Here is a 19,491-nt window from a genome sequence, read left to right as displayed (position 1 = left end):
TTAGCATGAGTTTACCTGTCTCTAGGCAGTTTCAAAACCACATCCCCTCCATTCTATTGCTAACTTGAGAATTCCCAAAGAAAAGTTCCAACTCCAAACAAGAAAGTTCCATACAAAACATGTCCCAATGTAACACGATAAGTGCATTTGCAATTATATACATTGGTGCTTGCTGCACCACTAATTGAAATACATTTCTACAATAAATTATTTCTACGTGATCCAGCCACAAATAAATAATTTATAAGTGATCCAGCCACTCACACCCTTCCTCATTTGCTGAAAATTTTTACATTGTATTTAATAGGAAAGAGAATGTTGTGTTTTTTTTTATTTAAAAGCTTTTTTCCAGCCCTCCCCTGTCTAACCTTCTGGAGCAGGGAGGCAGAGGAGAGGGATGTCAGTGTCTGATGATGTGATCACACACAATATACTGCTTATTGTTGATCCTCCGTGTCAATGATAGGTTGGGAGCATGCCTCTGCATTGTAATGTAACAGCATAGTGCCATGCTCCTTGTCTCTGACACTGAGGGAGAGAAAGAGGAAAATTAATGACAAGAAAGTGTGAGAGGGTGAATGAATTATACAGTAGAGAGGAGAGGATTATATTTATAGGGGGAGAAGGCTGTGGGGGAGAAATATGTAACATAAGCAGGGCCGGTGCTAGGGTCCATGGTGCCCTAGGCATTTTGAAAAACGCCCTCCTCCCTCCTCACCCCGTCTTTCCTTACCTCACCACCGCCGCCTCTCTGCTCCGTCTCCTCCCCTCCACTCACTGACACTAGTGAGTGGAGGGGAGGAGACGGAGCAGAGAGGCGGCGGTGGTGAGCAATAGCCTCTTCCCCCCTCCCCCGTGCATCTGAATGCTGTGCGGCGGCCGTGACAGGTATGGTCAGCGGTCGCCGCACAGTTTTAAAGTAATTTTCATTCTGGAGGGCGCCCTCCAGAGCCCGGCGCCCTAGGCAAGTGCCTAACCTTACCTAATGGGAGCGCCGGGCCTGAACATGAGGTTATAGGGAGGCTTATGAGGTTATATATTTAAGCTGTTATGGCGACAATTGGGGCTAAAGTGCCTTGCACATTAAATATTTATGTCTTTGCTGCACATTTTCTAATTGAATGATGGTGTGCTTACTTAAGATTTCAGTGGCACTCTGCAGGACTTTGATTCATTAATTGTGCAGCTCGCCATAGAAGTTTAAGTGAATAATACTAAGAAAATATTTAGATGTTCACATTTTGATAACTTAAAATAAAAATGTGTCCAATAATTTTTGTTTAATAATAAGTGAATACAAACTGCAACCATCTACCATTATGTCTGAACAGAAAGAGTCACCCGTTGGAGGCTGTAGTTACAGCGGGAGCAGGGTGTTGTTGTACGTTTCCTCCTATTACCGGCTGTGTGTCAGGCGGAGCTTGTTCCTGTTCAGCCCTATGTCTTGTGCAGATGAATGTCTAGTAAACAAGTAAATCAGCGAGGAAAGATAGTATGGACCCGGTGAACGCTATAAATATAATAAATACACAGCTGTGTTATAGTGGGAGACAAATCTGGATATGTGAGCCATACAGAATAAGTCTTCTTAATGCTGTGTACAGTTACCATATGTGACATTACACTGTCACTGTGGAAGATATAAGGTTAATTATGGGAGGAGCAGAGGAAGAGGTTTGGTTTTGGAGAGGTTGGATTTAACATTGACACCGCATGTGGAGTCACTACAGTATGGCCACTATCTCCGCATAATATACTCTATATAGAGTAAGCTGAAGTCTCTGCATCGCCGGCTGTCTGCGGGAAGATGCAGCGTCTGACCCCGTCTGGCTGTAGACTGCTGTCCGTTGTCTTAGAGGGAGCAATTGTAAATATTCGTGCACGTACCTTCTGCACCTCTGCTGCTGGATATTGGGCGACCCCTAGTGGCCATGACACTGGAATTCGCGTGTACAACAGCTTGACAAGAAGGAAGGAAGCGCTTATACTGAGCAGACCGGCGTTAGCAACATGGTCAGATGCTGCTGCTGTATTGTTTCTTGTGTACACCGGCTTTATATATGTAACTGCGTTATGCAGACCCTTTGTGATGTAATGTGCCATTACTTGTCTATGTGCACACGGTTTGTTTTAATGCACTAAGGATTTAGGGTAAAGGCTTTTAAACTATGGGTCTGTTTATCAATAGGAGAAGACCCCTGACGTCAGTCTTGTGTCACTGCAAGGAAAACGCATTATTAGTAAAATAAAGCGTTTTTCATGTGCATTTTTATTATTTAGATTGTGTATATTGTTTTAAACCATATATTTTTATGGAGACTGGAACACTCCTCACCGCTGGCCGGTATCACTTTGGAGGTTAGCATTGCTCAGATACCCCGGTTACAATTTCTTGTTAAATTGTATGATAGCGATAGAAAATCTTCATAATGGTGGGGTCATGTTTAATCCCTATGTTTATGTAGGGACTGGGAGAAGTTAATATATATTTTTATTTGTGATAACAAACCTACTAGTTATGAGGAAACAAGCACCTATTTCCTGCTTCAAATGATTTATACTGAAATAAATTATTTGACAGAACTTACTGCGGCGGTTCCCAAAGTGTGCCGGCTCCCAGGGGTGCCGCGGCGCTGTCACTGGGGTGCCGCGGCGCTGTCACTGGGGTGCCGCAGCGCTGTCACTGGGGTGCCGCGGGCCAGACATAAAAAAAGAGTAGACAGAAATTTGCCAATCAGCGCGGCGCCGGGACCCAGCAGCCTCCTCTCTCCCGCAGCAGCTTGTTACTGACGTCTATATTCAGTGACAGCTGCGGGAGAGAGGAGGCTGCTGGGTCCCGGCGCCGCACTGATTGGTAAGTTTCTGTCTTCTCTTTATTGTATGTCTGGCGTGGGGCAGAGTGAAAAGGATGGTGGCAGCGGAGGGGGACAGTGTGGCAGCAGAGGGGGACAGTGTGACAGCGGAGGGGGACAGTGTGGCAGCGGAGGGGGACAGGTGGCAGTGGAGGGGGACAGTGTGACAGCGGAGGGGGACAGGTGGCAGCGGAGGGGGACAGGTGGCAGCGGAGGGGGACAGTGTGACAGCGGAGGGGGACAGTGTGACAGCGGAGGGGGACAGTGTGACAGCGGAGGGGGACAGCAGGCAGCGGAGGGGGACAGTGTGACAGCGGAGAAGGACAGTGTGGCAGCGGAGGGGGACAGTGTGGCAGCGGAGGGGGACAGCGGGCAGCGGAGGGGGACAGCGGGCAGCGGAGGGGGACAGTGTGGCAGTGGAAGGGGACAGTGTGACAGCGGAGGGGGACAGGTGGCAGCAGAGGGGGACAGTGTGACAGCGGAGGGGGACAGCAGGCAGCAGAGGGGGACAGCGACAGCGGAGAAGGACAGTGTGGCAGCGGAGGGGGACAGTGTGGCAGCGGTGGGGGACAGGTGGCAGCGGAGGGGGACAGTGTGGCAGCGGTGGGGGACAGTGTGGCAGCGGAGGGGGACAGTGTGGCAGCAGAGGGGGACAGTGTGACAGCGGAGAAGGACAGCGGGCAGCAGAGGGGGGCAGCGTGACAGAGGGCTGCAGATGGGGCAGCGTGACAGAGGGCTGCAGAGGGGGCAGCGTGCCTGGGGGTAGAGGAGGGGGACAGCGTGGCAGAGGGCAGAGGAGGGGGACAGCGTGATAGAGGGCAGAGGGGGCAGCGTGAGAGAGGGCAGAGGAGGGGGAATAGCGTGACAGAGGGCAGAGGAGGGGACAGCGTGAAAGAGGGGGCAGTGTCCCTGGATGCAGAGGGGGCAGTGTCCCTGGATGCAGAGGGGGCAGTGTCTCTGGTTGCAGAGGGGGCATTTTTGCATATAACTAAATAAGTATTTTTGTCGTGACCTAAATACTTATTACAATTTTTTGACCCAACTACTTCTAAAAAAGGGCTGCTCAGTAATTATTTTGGAGGGGTGCCTTAAAAAAATTTGGAGACTCTAAGGGTGCCGTGAACTGCAAAAGTTTGGGAACAACTGACTTACTGATTACAGTAAATAGTGTATTTGGTAAAGACTAATTTAATAAACAAAGGCCAATAAATGCAAATAGTTCAACGCTGTTCCAGAGTTGCATTGTGACCGCTCATGAAACCAGATTATTTCCTAATGTCATCCAAACTATTAAGTTATGGTATGTAAACACATTGTAAAATAGATAAAATCATTAAACAGTTACAAAAACACCATTTACTAACCTAGTGAAGGATGTCAAGCTAAAGTAATTCTGATCAGATCTTATGATTTGTATAATGCTAATGTTTCTTACAGTGCTGTACTGGACGTTTATGGGGCTCATTTGATGTTGAACGTACTTTTTTTTTTTTTTTTGAATAAAGCTGGGTACATACAACTGCGTTTTTCTTCAAGTGCGATTTCTGTACAGATTTCACCAATGACTGCAAGTCCCAATGATTATGCAGATTCATGTGTACACATCTTTCTACCTTCAGATCTGTGAATTTCATCTCTCATAACGTTCAGCTGAAAAGATTGTGACACTGTACACTACAGATATTTGCCTACACTGCCGGTCATGAGTGCGTACTCCCTTCCACATGTGCCCGACATCGTTCCAACGTTGGTGCTCGCACCTCTACGGGGCACAAGCAAAAATTAGGGATATTTCTGTGGAAAAAAAAAAAAATCCATGCCAGGTGTTTCATGGCCGTTGCGGAGACACCTTGAGCTGATTTTTTTTTTTATTTTTTTTTTAAGAATTTCCCCCATTAAGTTCTATAATTTTAATGCTCTATTCAGGATTTTATAACGCAGCATGACCTATTTCTCATTCGTTAATGTGTGCTATTGGTATAATAGACTGTATTTGTAAATGCATGAAAATCACATGGGGAAAACAGGTTAAAAACTCATCACTGAAGTGTTTTTTTACCCATTTTCCCAGTGTACGTGTGTGAACAAGCCCTGAATGTAGTTTCATGGACCTTTTTAAAGGCTTGGGGGCATATTTAAGAAATAGTGATAGTGCACTATCGTGCACTTACCGTGAAAGCCAGGTCCCAGAGTGTGTCCCGCATATTTAAGAAGGGTGTATCGCAGCAGATATCGTGTATATCTGCTGCTTTGCATTCCTTTTCGTTTCTAGGAGCAGTCACCATTCTACAGTATGGTGACTGCTCCCAACCGCAATCTAACAAGTTCTGAAAAAAGTTTTTTCCGGTAACTTGTCATGATAATGTATGCCAGCTGAAGCTGGCGTACGTTATCATAATTGTCAGATTTCAGTGCTGTCAGCTCTGCTCAGGAGAGCAGAGCTGGACAGCGCATGTGTGGAGGGATCACATGATCCTTCCCTGTCACTCACCGCTCTCTCTGCAACTATAGTTGCAGAGACAGAGCGGTGATGTTTTTTTGCACATGTGCAGTTTTTAGAACTGCACATGTGCAATTCCAGTGTAAAGAAAAAATGAAGAGGACCTGGAGGAGATCCGTGGACATCGCGAAGAGGCGGGGTAAGTGTGTTTTGTTTTGTTTTTTTTTTGTTTTTTTTTTATCACAGAAACAGCAGTTTATCGGAACTGCTATTTCTGTGATCCGTTTTTAATAAATTTGAGAAATAGTTCAATCCTTATCAATGCGAGGATTGATAACTATTTTTCATTTTTGCTGAACATTGATAAATGTGCCCCTTGGAAACTCAGTGATTGTGATGACATCAGTGAGTTCCAGAACAGGTGCAGCACAAGAGAAATCCCATAGGCATGAATGAGAAGTGATAATCAGAGAGGAAGGAACAACTGTATGTGTAAGCTAGAGAGATACATATGGGATGGTAGTTAGTAGGTGAGTGTAAAGTAATGCAGTAGGTTTGTTGATGGCTTAGTTAAGACCATACTTTTGAATTGTACTTGTGTGGGGAAGGGTTGAATACATGTAATACATTAAATATTTTTTGTGAGTGCTTTAATGTGCGATTGAAAGATGGGACTGAATTATTTGTGATTGGTCCTCCCACTTGCATACCCCTTCCGCAACCATTTAAAGATGGGGAGTGAAATTGATCTGCTATTAAATATAAATGAAAGTCAGTCTTACTTTTAAACAGTGTGACATCATAGAGGAAAGTAAGACAGTAGACCTTGGTGATGGCTGATATGGAGAGAAGAGATGTTTTGAGAATTTTCATTTTAAGGTCTACATCAATTGTTAATTTACAGTATCTTCCGATCTTTGAAAGCATAGGACATGGTTTTATGTTACACAATTAGTTATCCTTGCTTGGTACTTAGGGGCCTATTTATCAATCACTTTTTTGCGGTAAATCCCCCGAAAACGGCCATTTTCAGGAAATAGCCGCAAATCTTACTACCCTGCAGATTTATTATTGGTACATCGCAGGCAAATATCATAGATATCTGCTGTTTTGCATTTTGTTTTGAAATACATAGCAGTCCCCATAGATGTCTATGGGGACTGCTATGTACCGCAATTTAGCAAATTTTGAAAAACGTTTACACATGTGGTAATGTGGCGTACATTACCGTTTCTGATCGTTTTCAGTACTGTTAAGCTCTGCTCCAAAGAGCAGAGATTTAAAGCAAATGTGCAGCCCTGTCACATGACCCAGGTCCTTTGGGTCAGTGCTGTTTGGATGCGCACAAGATTTGACAGGAATGAAAGAAGAAGCCACCCAGGATCTGAATTACAAAGATGGAGTGGTAAGTTTAGGTTTTTTTTTCCACAGGAACATGATAAACTGCTGTTCCTGTGTAGGTTTTTTCATAAATATGAGAGATAGTTCAATCGTTATCAATGTGATAAAGGTTGAAAACTATTCTTCATATTTTGCGGTCCTTGTTAAATATACATAACACAGCAAGAATAAATTATGGTAGTGATGATCCATTTTCATGTGATCTAAAGGAATTATAAAATATACCTAAATAAAGTATTGAGTCTTGTTCCTAGCTTTACATATTATATTTGAGTCGGTGAATTTCTCAAAATACTAAAATCTAAGTCAAAATAAATCTTACTTTTTATAAGCCATTATCTTTTTATCATTTAATCAATACTTTGTTCAGTTTTTCATGAAAGAGCCCCGCACCAGCTGTTTAACATCCTCTTTAGATGGACTCTAGAATGGTTTCATAATGGACATCTGTTGTAAGCTGAATAACCTGGAATGTTTCTTATTGGACTTAAATGGGGATCATAGCGATTGGTCAGGAGAGGATTGGTTGGACTGTACCGACAGTTGATTGGTTGTTAACCCTCTCTTTCAAATGCATCAGCCCAAATTGATGTTAAAAGGAGTCACTATAATTTAATACAAAGAGAATATATTACTCCTTTTAAGCTAGAGCTACACTGTCGAGCGGTGAGAAACGTCTCCTTTGAAAATAAAAATATAGAAATTGTGCTTTACATAGTGTTAATCCGTCTGATAAAAGAAATTCCCATATGTTATTATAGCTGCCTATGATGTGATTTTTTTCACAGTGTGGTTTTTACAGGGAAGTAAAGCCATTATTTTAACTAAATCTATAATTTGAAAGGCTGTGTACTACATGATTGAGTAATGAGCATGAGCTAAAAAGCTGTGTTTCTACCTATCTATATATGTCCATTATGCTCTCCTTCACACCTCTACATCAGGATGTCATGTTAGGGAATTGCTTTTCTAACTACGCAGGGAACGTTTCAGTGACAGCTTTGCACTACTTGGCAATGTGGATTGGTGGATTCATGCACAGGGACAGTGATGTCACAGCAGTTCAGATGACTGAATTTTCCCTACAGAACTGACCCAATGAGCTTCACCACTAGTGGAGTGGGGGCATATTTCTTTACTTAACAGTGCAGCAGGGTAACACTGAACATATTATTGTATTCAGTGGATCACAAATAGCTGTCATATAGGGGACCATGGCCTTATCTGTGTGGAGTTTGTATGTTTTCCCTGTGTTTGTGTGAGTTTCCTCCGGGTGCTCCGGTTTTCTCCCACACTCCAAAAACATACTAGTAGGTTAATTGACTGCTATCAAATTGACCTCAGTCTCTTTGTCTGTCTGGGTGTATGTTAGGGAATTTAGACTATAAGCTCCAATGTGAATGAGTTCTGTGTACGGCGCTTCGGAATTAGTGGCGCTATATAAATAACTGATGATAAAGTGAAAATTTAGAAGTGGCGGTTCGAAAAATGTAATGGGAATGTAAATGAATGTAATTTGATAGTTTTACTATGAGGGCAGTAGGAGAAATAGTCGTATGAAATACTACCATATACACCACAACTTCGACCAATATATGAATATAATATATATCAGTGTTTGGGTTTAATGATACTTTAAGCTTACAAATATGACACGTTGGGGCATATACAATTAGGTTTCCGGTCCGCGGTAACGCGCGTTACCACGGAACCCGCACAATTTTGCCGGTAATACGGTACCGCAATAACGCAGATTTTCCTACACAATCCTATGGGGTGCACACGAAAATCCACGTTATTGCGGTAACTTGGATGAACTTCGCGGCCCGTTCCTGCGAACAGGAAACCTAATTGAATATGCCCCTTTAGATCAATCTTACTGATTAAACTAAACTAATTCACTTAAAAAAAAAAAAAGAAGCTGTCTGAAGAGTGGTTTCAGAAGTTTAAGCAGTCGGTGTGATATGCTGTCAGTGGTACTTAAATTTCAACTAAGCATTGTTTTTTTTTTTTCTCAGCGGTATAATTACTCTGTCACCAAAATGCTATGCACAGCATTGTTTGAGAAACTTGAGCAACACAAAGGCCTGTATGACAGAATAGTAAAACATTCCTTTAATCAGCACAGTATTTAGTGGGAAAACTGCAGCGATTTAAAACATGGAGCGAAATCTCGCCAGTGTGACATCCCATGCAAGTTAGGATTTAACACACAAATTTGTTTTGAGCCTGAAATTGTAAGTTGAAATAACATGTCCTATGCCTATTGGGAATCCTGTCTGAAACAAAGTAGGGTAGACTAAGTGAGCTGCTCTGATTACTCTGTAAGTTACTGCGCACACATCCCTGTACAGTGACCAATGTGTGGAGTGATGTAGTACTGTTTATGATTTTACTACTAGACTGATATAAAACTATGGGATTTGCAACAGTTTTTTCTTGTAGATTTAAATAGGGTTATACCTTCCTCCTGTGCTCATAGGGGCCAATTCAATTTTCCCACTTTAGTCTAGGAGTAACGCAGCGCTAGTACTATTACCTCTAATATGGTAATTTTAACCCAGATTTGTACATGCGGCCGAGTGGTACGAGCAAAAATCGGCGTTAAAATGACCATACTAACGGTAATACTGCGCACTTGTACCATACTAGCGATAATAGTGTGCAGGCCGCGTTATTCCTAGAACAAAGCAGCCAAATCGAATTGGCCCTATAGGGGGGTATTGAATTGACCGCAAGATTTTTTTTAAGACCGCGTTAAGTCATTTTAACGCTGTTTTTTTTTTTTTAATATATAATTTTCGAGCGGGTTAGCTTTACCCGTGATTCAATTCCATTTTTAATGCTCCCTTTTTTTTTTTAACAAAAAGTCCTCTCGCTCCAGTAGAAGGTCTATTGAAAATATAGGGCGTGCGAGAGGCAGCCACGTTAAAAGCAATTCAATTGTTTTTTAATGTGGCGCGTTAAACAGGTCAAAATGCTGTTTTATCTCGCACCTCTTTGGGGTGTGATAAAAATAAAAAACCTCTGAAAACTATTTGAAATCCTGTAATAATGAGAGAAAAAAGATAAACTATGTTTATCACTAATGCCTAACATGTAAAAGTTGATTTTCTTGTTAAAAATAATGAAATAAAAAAAAAAATAATCACCAATTTAAATATATTTATGTATGTTTTTGGTACAAATATGTTTGTACTAATGTGTTTTGACATGGTATAGATGATTCTATAGTACAAAATAGTTAAATAAAAGAATATGTTAAAGAAAGTACTGTAATGTAGATATTATCAACTAGAATGATTGTGTAATGTAGTAAAATGTATGAAATTGTATGCAAAACCTTTTTTTTTTGTGTGCTACATGGTCGCGTTAAAACTTCCCTTCACTCCCCTAAAAACTCACAAACACAATGATTAAGGCGCGGGGCAGCGTTCCCTCTTCAGTTGAATTGCACGAGTTTTCACGTTTTGTTAACTCGTTAACTAAAAACAGTCGCTATAGCAGTTAAAAACCTGCAGGTAATTATTTTTTTTTGTGTTAATGCGGCGGAAAAATAAAATCTTGCGGTCAGTTGAATACCCCCCATAGTGTTCTATAATAACCCACCATCTCCGAGTGGATGTTTCTCAGAAATGTTACATTGTTTTAACTTTCATTGTTATATTGTATGATTTGTGCTCTCTTTAGGTTTACATGTAAACAACTTTGAACACTTGTATTTTCTACTAAATTATATGCAACAACAATAAAATGTGTATGATTGTAGAAGTAAAATGATAGCACATATGTAAAAAAAAATTGAGGATCTAACTATCTTCCCACTTTTTTATTTTTGCTCTTAGGTATAGCTGTGGGCCAACAGTTTATGACAATGCCCATCTTGGACATGCTTGGTAAGTACCTTTTTTTTTGTTTCGTTGTCAGCAAATAGGTGAAACCATTTCTGCCATGGAGAATTTATAATAAGATATTGGAAGCTGAACTGAAGCAGACAGGTTATGTGATTCCATCGGGTTAGTTGACCATTAGTGTCTTAATAAGTGGAGTTGGTAAAGTTTAAGAGGATGCGTTTGTACTGGCTTTTTAAACATATGTGCTCACAAGAGTACACGCAACTCTGCTTTATTTGGGACCACGTCCTCAACCAGACCAAATAGAACTTGACAAAGAAGTCAGTGCCTGTCTATTGTACGTTCTTTAGGTCTATTACATAATATAGTAACAAGATTAATGATTAGAATGAATATATTTCCTTCCAGATAAAATATAAGTGTTCACGTCTATTCTTTAATTAAGGCATCTAAAACCAAGATTCCAAGTGCATAGATCCGCAAGGATTCTCTTCTGCATGCCTGTCAACATCTATCCTCTGAGTGTACTTAACTTTGTTCCAAAGCCAGTAAGCTTGGCAAACATGTCTTCGGGCACTGTCCTTAATCATCTTTTGATAATACTCCTTAAAATATATTGGATGCTGCTCCTATATAGTATAGGCCCTATACAACTCAATTGATATACTGTATATGGTTTCTGGCAGTTCACAATCTGATGACGCTGTGCTTTCTAATTACTGCTAAAAGGTTTAAACCATGACACATTTAGTAATGGGTGAAACAATGGTAGCATGTCCACCTATAGTTGTCTTTCAGGTGAAGTTAACCTCTCTCCAACTTTTTCTTTATATATGTCTTGAGGTTGGATCTAATGAATGTTAATGGTTGATCTTATTAGAACCCTTGCTGAGTGGTAACATTAATAGTTCAATAGATCATATCCCCTTCAACTCATATTTTCTCAGGCAACACAGATATATTAGTTAGGCTTATTTGGGCCAAATATCTGATCCTGCCACTTGACCCGATCTCTGCATTCAACAGATCATTCTCCAGCAACACACATGGGTGGCCGGATTAGACATCATCATCATCATCATCATCATCATTTATTTATATAGCGCCAACATATTCCGTAGCGCTTTACAATTGGGGACAAACGTAATAAACTAATAAACAAACTGGGTAAAACAGACAAAGAGGTGAGAAGGCCCTGCTCGCAAGCTTACAATCTATGGGACAATGGGAGATTGACACATGAGGTTAAGTATACATTTTGCATCTTGGCCCAGCCAGACTGCAAAGGTAGGGTGACTCATAAGCTAAATGATCCTGTCACACAATAATGTTGGTCCGGGGGTAGTTGTCTTGTGTGAAATTGTGTAACAGGCTAAAGGTAGTGAGGTTAAGATGGTGGTTGAGGAATATTATACGCTTGTCTGAATAGGTAGGTTTTCAGAGAACGCTTGAAAGTTTGTAGAACAGAGAAGAGTCTTATTGTGCGAGGGAGAGAGTTCCATAGAGTGGGTGCAGCCCGAAAAAAGTCCTGTAACCGGGAATGGGAGGATGTAATGAGGGTGGATGAGAGACGCAGATCTTTTGCAGAACGGAGTTGCCGAGTTGGGAGATATTTTGAGACAAGAGAGGAGATGTATGTTGGTGCAGCTTAGACACAAGCCATCCATTCAGTGTGTCCTCTGGCTTCACTGTTGGAGCACTTGGATGATGGCCACACGTGCAGGGCAAGAGCAGTCATCTTTTCACCATTTGTGGTAACAGTAACATTGGACTTAGGACAATAAATGTGCATTGCACTAGTTTTGAAGCCACATGCTTTAAATCCTTTTTAAAGTCAAAGAGCCGTCTGCATTCCTTACCATAATGCACTGCACCTGGGGAATAATATGTATTTAACATGGCAAATAATTACTCTTATAATTTTAGTAGGGATTGCAGTACTCTTAGAAATAACTTTCAAATTCAGGTCATTACTTGACTCCATCCCTGGGAACAAAGTACTTACTCAATATTAATAGAACAATTAAATAGGATACCAGTTGTTATTAATGTTACAGACTCTTAACTACTTTTTACTTCAATTTCTTTGTATTTGTAGTCCACTCAGTGTCAGTACTGGGATTGTTGTTTTCAATCATATATGAGTAAGAGTGTGTATGTAATAATGAATCAGTTGTTGTAATGCTATTATCTGATCATGTATAACAATCATGTGACCAGAGATTTAGCATTCAGAATAGTCATACAGTAGTAATATTCTTTGTTATTGGCACTGGTAGCTATGTGACCCGGACTTGTCATGTGACCCACCATTATTTAACGTGGATGTAAGCTTTTTCTATTTTGGGTGGCTGGAAGTGGTACTTTTCTGTGAAGCGGGCATAACCTACATAACTGGGCACACGCTCCTTTTGGACTTCCTTCCATTGATTGACAATGAGACTGATGTGCTAGAGCAGGCCTGTCCAACCTGCAGCCCTCCAGATGTTGTGAAACTACAAGTCCCAGCATGCCCTTCCAGCTATCAACAGGTTGTCTACTGGCAAAGCATGCTGGGGCTTGTAGTTTCACAACATCTGGAGGGCCGCAGGTTGGACAGGCCTGTGCTAGAGGGTCTCCTAGTGGAGTTAACCAAATGGTACAGACTGACAGAATCCTGACAAGTAAACAGCCTTCCAGTTGTAGCACTACTTGCTGTCATAATAAGGCTTTGCCTAATAATATTAGCAGATTTCACCCTTAAATCTTAAACAAGAAAAGTGCCCAGTTTTTTATATGCTTGTTAAAAGGTTACTAAACTAGACATACTACATTAAAGAATTCTCAAGCTTATGCTTTTGATGATGTTATGTACAATAATTCAATCGAAGAACTTGCTTATATTATTGAGATAAAATAAATGGGTTGGTAAGGATTGAAAGTTCTAGGCATTCCTATTTTTTTTTTTATTTTATTTTATCACATAAACATGCTGGTGTGTAATGAAGAACTCCCTGCTTAACAGTTTGAGTATATATAAAAGAAGGAATTAATTTGGTATAGATGTCAGGAGAAAAATATACTAAATGGTTCCTAGAGGAAATTCTCCCCATCTAGATCAGTGTTTCTCAAAGCCAGTCCTCAGGACCCCTAACAGTGCAGGTTTTCCAGGTGACAAGGGAAATAATTATACCACCTGTCGATCTGTTACAATGTGTCAATCAGTAATGCATACACCTGAAGCAAGGAGATATGGAAAACAAAATAGGATACATAAAGAGGAAAGATTTCCTGTGCTTCTAACCTGCCTCTGTACTAAAACTCAAATTAATACAGAGATCGATAGTGCTAGCTTGGCAAAGGTTGGAAGCTACCCCACCATCAACAAGGTGATCCCTGCATGACCTCATAATTTATTTATATAGCGACCACTGGTTCTGCAGAGCTTTACAAAGAATATTTGGCATTTACATCAGACCCTTCCCCATTGGAGCTTATAGTCTATGGCCTTGGTTGGGATTTGAACTCATGACCCCAGCGCTGTGAGGCAGAAATGCTAACCACTGAGCCACTGTGCTGCCCAACATCTTCTGTATGTAGCCACACTGTGTCCTCTGTCTCTATGTCAAGTCTAAACTGCTTTTCTTTGTCTTAAGCATGCTTTTAAAAAAAAAAAAAGAAAATGTATGCGGGGAACATTGTACTTCTTTGCCCTGATTCTGTTCCATTTGATCTGTCTGTGCACAATTGCAACATTAGACTAGTTAATTTAATGTAGAGCTATCTTACTTTCTTGCCTCTCCTTGTCAGAACAGCTGCTAATGCAGAAAATAATTAAGAAGTTGCTCACTACAAGCTGACATTCCTGTAAACATTTGTCCCAGATCTAAAGCCACTGGCTTAATTGTACAAAGTAAATGTCTGTTATCAATGTATGCTCTAGTGGATCCCTTTTCTTTTCTTTTTCTTCTTTCCGCCTTCTTTCCCTATTCATACATGACACCTTTAACAAATATACAAAGGAAAGTATAGCTCTTATTATAGAATGGTATATTATTTCCTCTGCTTTCCACCACATGACCAATCTCCCATAATAACACCTATTTTGTAAAAAAAAAATTAAATACAACTGAATTTTAGGTGGTAAAGTTACGGACGAAAAACCTCCCACATTCACATTATAAACCTTTCTACATAAAAAACCTATTTTACTAAAAAGTGGCAAATTATCTCTAAAACTCCAAAATGGCTGACTCCATTCTGTGCAAGTGACTGATACACTTTAGAACATCAAGATAAGGGGTTCTTGTATTGAAATTTAGTGGCAGATTTATTTTTGTCTTTTTAAAATTCTGTCCTGTTCTTCCTGTTTAATTCAACTTCTTTGCATAGAATTTCAACTGGTATTAGAGACAGTGTGGAATCTATGATCCGGATCTAAATCCAGCAATAAAACTGCTACTTCTGTATGTTGGTTTAAGTTATAACTAGTGACATCACTAATTTATTCAACCACTTATTTATAAAACATTTTTTGTAAAACAAGTATTGCAGTGTATAGAAATTTAATATGTATGAGTTTATTGATTTTATTTTTGTTAAACATATTACTAAATCACATTGCTAGGCTGCAGAGAAAATGACCACAAAATACATCTTTGTAATTACTGGTGGGACTGCTTTGTTTTATAGTAAGTGCTTAAGGCCTGTTTAACCCATAACTTAATTTATGAGAGTTTTGTTGTGCTGTTTGAATGATTTTATTCCTCAGAAAATCCTTCCATCTGAGCCCAATTTGCCAAAATTCTCAGCTACAGCTTGTTACACAGCTCAAAAGTACCCAAATCCAGGCAAATCCCTGGACACAAGTTGTCCGCAACTACAGAGAACCTACTTGTCTTTTGCCCACAATGTTTTGTTTTTGTTTTTATAAAGATAGTACTGACAAATTGTACTTGTTATTCAGAACAAGATATATTCTGCTTTTGAATATATCCTTACATATACAGAATAAGAATAATAACTATCAATAATAACAGTGTTGTAGTGGTCTAGCAGGGAGTCCGGTTCTCTGCAGGGGACAAATCATACTTTGTGCTAAGTAGTTGCTTATTTATATGCTGCTGACAATCTGGGAAGAGGTCTGAAAAAGAAACAATATGTTTGGTAACATAGCAGTCCACACTTGGAGCACGTTAAGATCACTAATTGTAGCCGTGTGAGACCTCAGTAACTGCTTGGGATGACAATTGCGAAACATGTTGACATTGGCATTATTAGTGATATGAAATAAGTGTGCCTTCTAGTTGTGTAGTTGTCTGCCCGGGAAATCTCAATGACCACACAGCAGTCAAAGCATTATACGCAGCTTTCTGATATGGAACGGAGAAAAAGCTGTGAGCAGTTTTGAACTGACTTATTTGTTTCATGTCACTACTACATCTAATATGAGGCTGTATGGTTTTCTTGTTGCATACTTGAAGTTGCTGCATTGCTTTTCAAATCTGGGAAGTTATGTAAATTAACTGGTCCTGAGGCACTTTACAGTAAACTTTCAGCAGCCATATGATATGGATCTTAAAAGAGTAAAACCACTACTATTCTACTATTCGTACTTGTATACAATTAAATATGCAATGCTGCCAGCCGAAAGACTGAGAATAAAAAGTTATACTTGAGGTCCTGAGATGTACCTGAAAATCCCAAGTTAGTCATCTTCTGTTCTAGGTATAATTACTTTGCCAGTCTTTTAATAATTGCTATATAGAACATGTGGCATGTATTAAGCAGTCATGACATTTCTTAAAAATGTGCATTAACAGTAAATAAACAATTTCTATATGCTGGGACTCCACCAAATACCGCATGTGAGTTGCAATTGGTCGACAGCAAGCCCTCTGATTTCGTTACTTGTGTTACAAAATTTTACATCGAAGAGATATTGGCGTTGCTTCTGCTCGATAATGGCACCACCAGCCATTGACAAATGAAAACTACAATCGGCCCTTATTCTTAACTTTTTTTTTCTCCTGCCAACATTGCAGGAATGTCAGAATTCAGAAAAGTCTGGGAAATGTTATTTCTCTACTTATGTATTCATATTTTTTTTTTTTTTTTAGCATGGACTTTAGTTAACATTTTTATATTTTCTACAACATCAAACAGACAGGGGCGCTTCCATGGTGTAATATCCAAGTAAAATGTTTATTTCCAAACAATAGAATTGCACGTACCAGAAGTTTAAAAGGTTTCAGGCATAAAACAGTGAGCGTCAAATCTCCAATGCGGCTCTCACAGAGTATCCACAATCACCTCTACGCGTTTCATCCTTGAGGACTTCATCAGGAGGTGTGGTTATCTCTTATTTTTCCATGTGAAACTTCCGATGTGCTGGGGAGAACTCTAAGGTGAGGGCCATCATCCGATTCAATGTTTGCAACACCCGCTTGTTGTGTATCTTTATGCCTTTCACAATAAGCAATGGTTTGGAAGTATGTTTTCCTACAGCAGACTGACAGGATGTGCCTGAAGTCAGAGCAAAAAATAAATAAATATATATATATATATATATATATATATATATATATATATATAATATTTTCGTTAAACTTTATTTGAAAAGTATTGTTTATATAGATATAAATATACATTTGTAAAAAAACCTTATGTGTTAATATTTTTTACTTCTCTTTCAGTTCTTATGTTCGATTGGACATCATTCGTAGAATTATGACCCAATTCTTCGGCATCAATGTGGTCATGGTGATGGTTATAACAGACATTGATAATAAGATAATCAAGAGAGCCAATGAGGTAAAAATATAATGCTAATTGACATTAGCTATGTTTATGGCATTGTGAACTACTGTACTTCTGATTACAGCCCCTTTTACTGGCAAAATAACGAAAAGGTTAATAGAGAACACATACTGAGGTGTCCATTTGGAATACTGCTTTGTTATAGAGTAATTCCACTGCTTCTAAATCACAGTGATTATATTAACAGTATAACATTAATTGTTAAATCATATGAAATATAAATCAACTGTAAATCTAAGTGTCTAAAATATTATTTCCAATTTGTTTCTCCGCTTAGCAGAACTGTGGTAATTCTGTATCTGGGAGGGTAACAGTTCCCAATGTTTTTGACTTGGACTCTCTGCAGGTTTAACTGGTCATTACCTAGTCTCTTTCTGACACCCTAGAGCGGCGGTTCCCAAAGTGTGCGCCGCGGCTCCCAGGGGTGCCGCGGCGCTGTCACTGGGGTGCCGTGGGCCAGACATAAAAAAAAGAGAAGACAGAAACTTACCAATCCGCGCGGCGCCGGGACCCAGCAGCCTCCTCTCTCCCGCAGCTGTCACTGACGTCATTCAGTGACAGCTGCGGGAGAAGAGGCTGCTGGGTCCCAGCGCTGTGCGGATTGGTAAGTTTCTGTTTTCTTTCTTTTTTTTTTTTGCCTGGCGCGGGGCAGAGGAGGAGGGGGACAGAGGGCAGAGGAGGGGGACAGAGGGCAGGCCAGGAGGACAGAGGAGGGGGGCAGAGGAGGGGGGCAGAGGGCAGAGGAGGGGGACAGAGGGCAGACCAGGAGGGCAGACCAGGAGGACAGAGGAGGGGGACAGAGGGCAGAGGAGGGGGACAGAGGGCAGACCAGGAGGGCAGAGGAGGGGGACAGAGGGCAGAGGAGGGGGACAGAGGGCAGACCAGGAGGGCAGAGGAGGGGGACAGATGGCAAAGGAGGAGGACAGAGGGCAGACCAGGGGGACATATGGCAGAGGAGGGGGACAGAGGGCAGACCAGGAGGGCAGAGGAGGGGGACAAAGGGCAGAGGAGGGGGACAAAGGGCAGAGGAGGGGGACAGAGGGCAGAGGAGGGGGACAGAGGGCAGAGGAGGGGGGCAGAGGAGGGGGACAGAGGGCAGAGGAGGGGGGCAGAGGAGGGGGACAGAGGGCTGAGGAGGGGGACGGAGGGCTGAGGAGGGGGACGGAGGGCTGAGGAGGGGGACGGAGGGCTGAGGAGGGGGACGGAGGGCATACCAGGAGGGCAGAGGAGGAGGGGGACAGAGGGCAGAGGAGGGGGACATATGGCAGAGGAGGAGGACAGAGGAGGGGGCCAGCGTGACAGAGGGCAGAGGAGGGGCCAGCGTGACAGAGGGGGCAACATGAGAGATGGCAGTGTGCCTGGTTGCAGAGGGGGCAGTGTGCCTGGATGCAGAGGGGGCAGTGTGCCTGGATGCAGAGGGGGCAGTGTGCCTGGATGCAGAGGGGGCAGTGTGCCTGGATGCAGAGGGGGCAGTGTGCCTGGATGCAGAGGGGGCAGAGTGTCTGGATGCAGAGGGGGCATTTTTGCATACAACTAAATAAGTATTTCTGTCGTGACCTAAATACTTATTACAACTTTGACCCAACTATCTCTAAAACAGGACTGTTCAGTAATTATTTTGGAGGGGTGCCTTGAAAAAACTTTGAGACTCTAAGGGTGCCGCGAACTGCAAAAGTTTGGGAACCACTGCCCTAGAGAGTTAGCTGTATAATTGGGTAATATCTCAAAATAGCATTGCCATATGCTCAGTATATTTTTCACAGCTTTAAGTAATTATTGCAGGGAGCCTATTCATTGATACAAATTGATACCCAGTGTGATCAAATTGAATTACAATAAAAAGTAGCAAAAAAGTCTGTTTAAAAGTTTTCTTCCCTACTTCATTATTCACTTTAATTGACTTTACTGACAAGTCAAACTTGCAGTGCTAAATTGATGTTGCAGGTTTTCTGCGGGAGGCTTCCGTTGAAGTTATAAAAATCTCTTATTACAGTGATCTTGTTAAGTTGCTGCCAGGTTTCAACGAGCAGCATTTAGTAATAGTCTCCTGAGTGCACTGCTCCATCTGACACTGTGCGGTTATTTTCGGCTTGTTCAAATAGCTGTTATTTCCTTGTGACATTTACATTTCCTTCATGTGCAGGGA

General features: G+C 41.3%; 1 protein-coding gene across 1 annotated transcript in view; it reads left to right on the top strand.

Moving 5' to 3' along the window:
- The first annotated feature begins 1,578 nt into the window (after positions 1–1,578).
- CARS2 (cysteinyl-tRNA synthetase 2, mitochondrial) overlaps positions 1,579–19,491 on the top strand; it is a 76,933-nt gene continuing 59,020 nt past the window's right edge. The window contains exons 1-3 of the mRNA XM_075200015.1: positions 1,579–2,013; positions 10,539–10,589; positions 17,222–17,339. Coding sequence (XP_075056116.1) covers positions 1,808–2,013; positions 10,539–10,589; positions 17,222–17,339 — 375 coding nt within the window. The 5' untranslated portion in view covers positions 1,579–1,807. The remainder of the gene's footprint in view (positions 2,014–10,538; positions 10,590–17,221; positions 17,340–19,491) is intronic.

The sequence above is a fragment of the Mixophyes fleayi genome, chromosome 2, assembly GCF_038048845.1.
Source record: "Mixophyes fleayi isolate aMixFle1 chromosome 2, aMixFle1.hap1, whole genome shotgun sequence".
In the NCBI taxonomy this organism is placed as follows: domain Eukaryota; kingdom Metazoa; phylum Chordata; class Amphibia; order Anura; family Limnodynastidae; genus Mixophyes; species Mixophyes fleayi.
The sequence above is the reverse complement of the archived record's forward strand: the minus strand, read 5'-3'. Positions and strand labels throughout refer to the sequence as shown.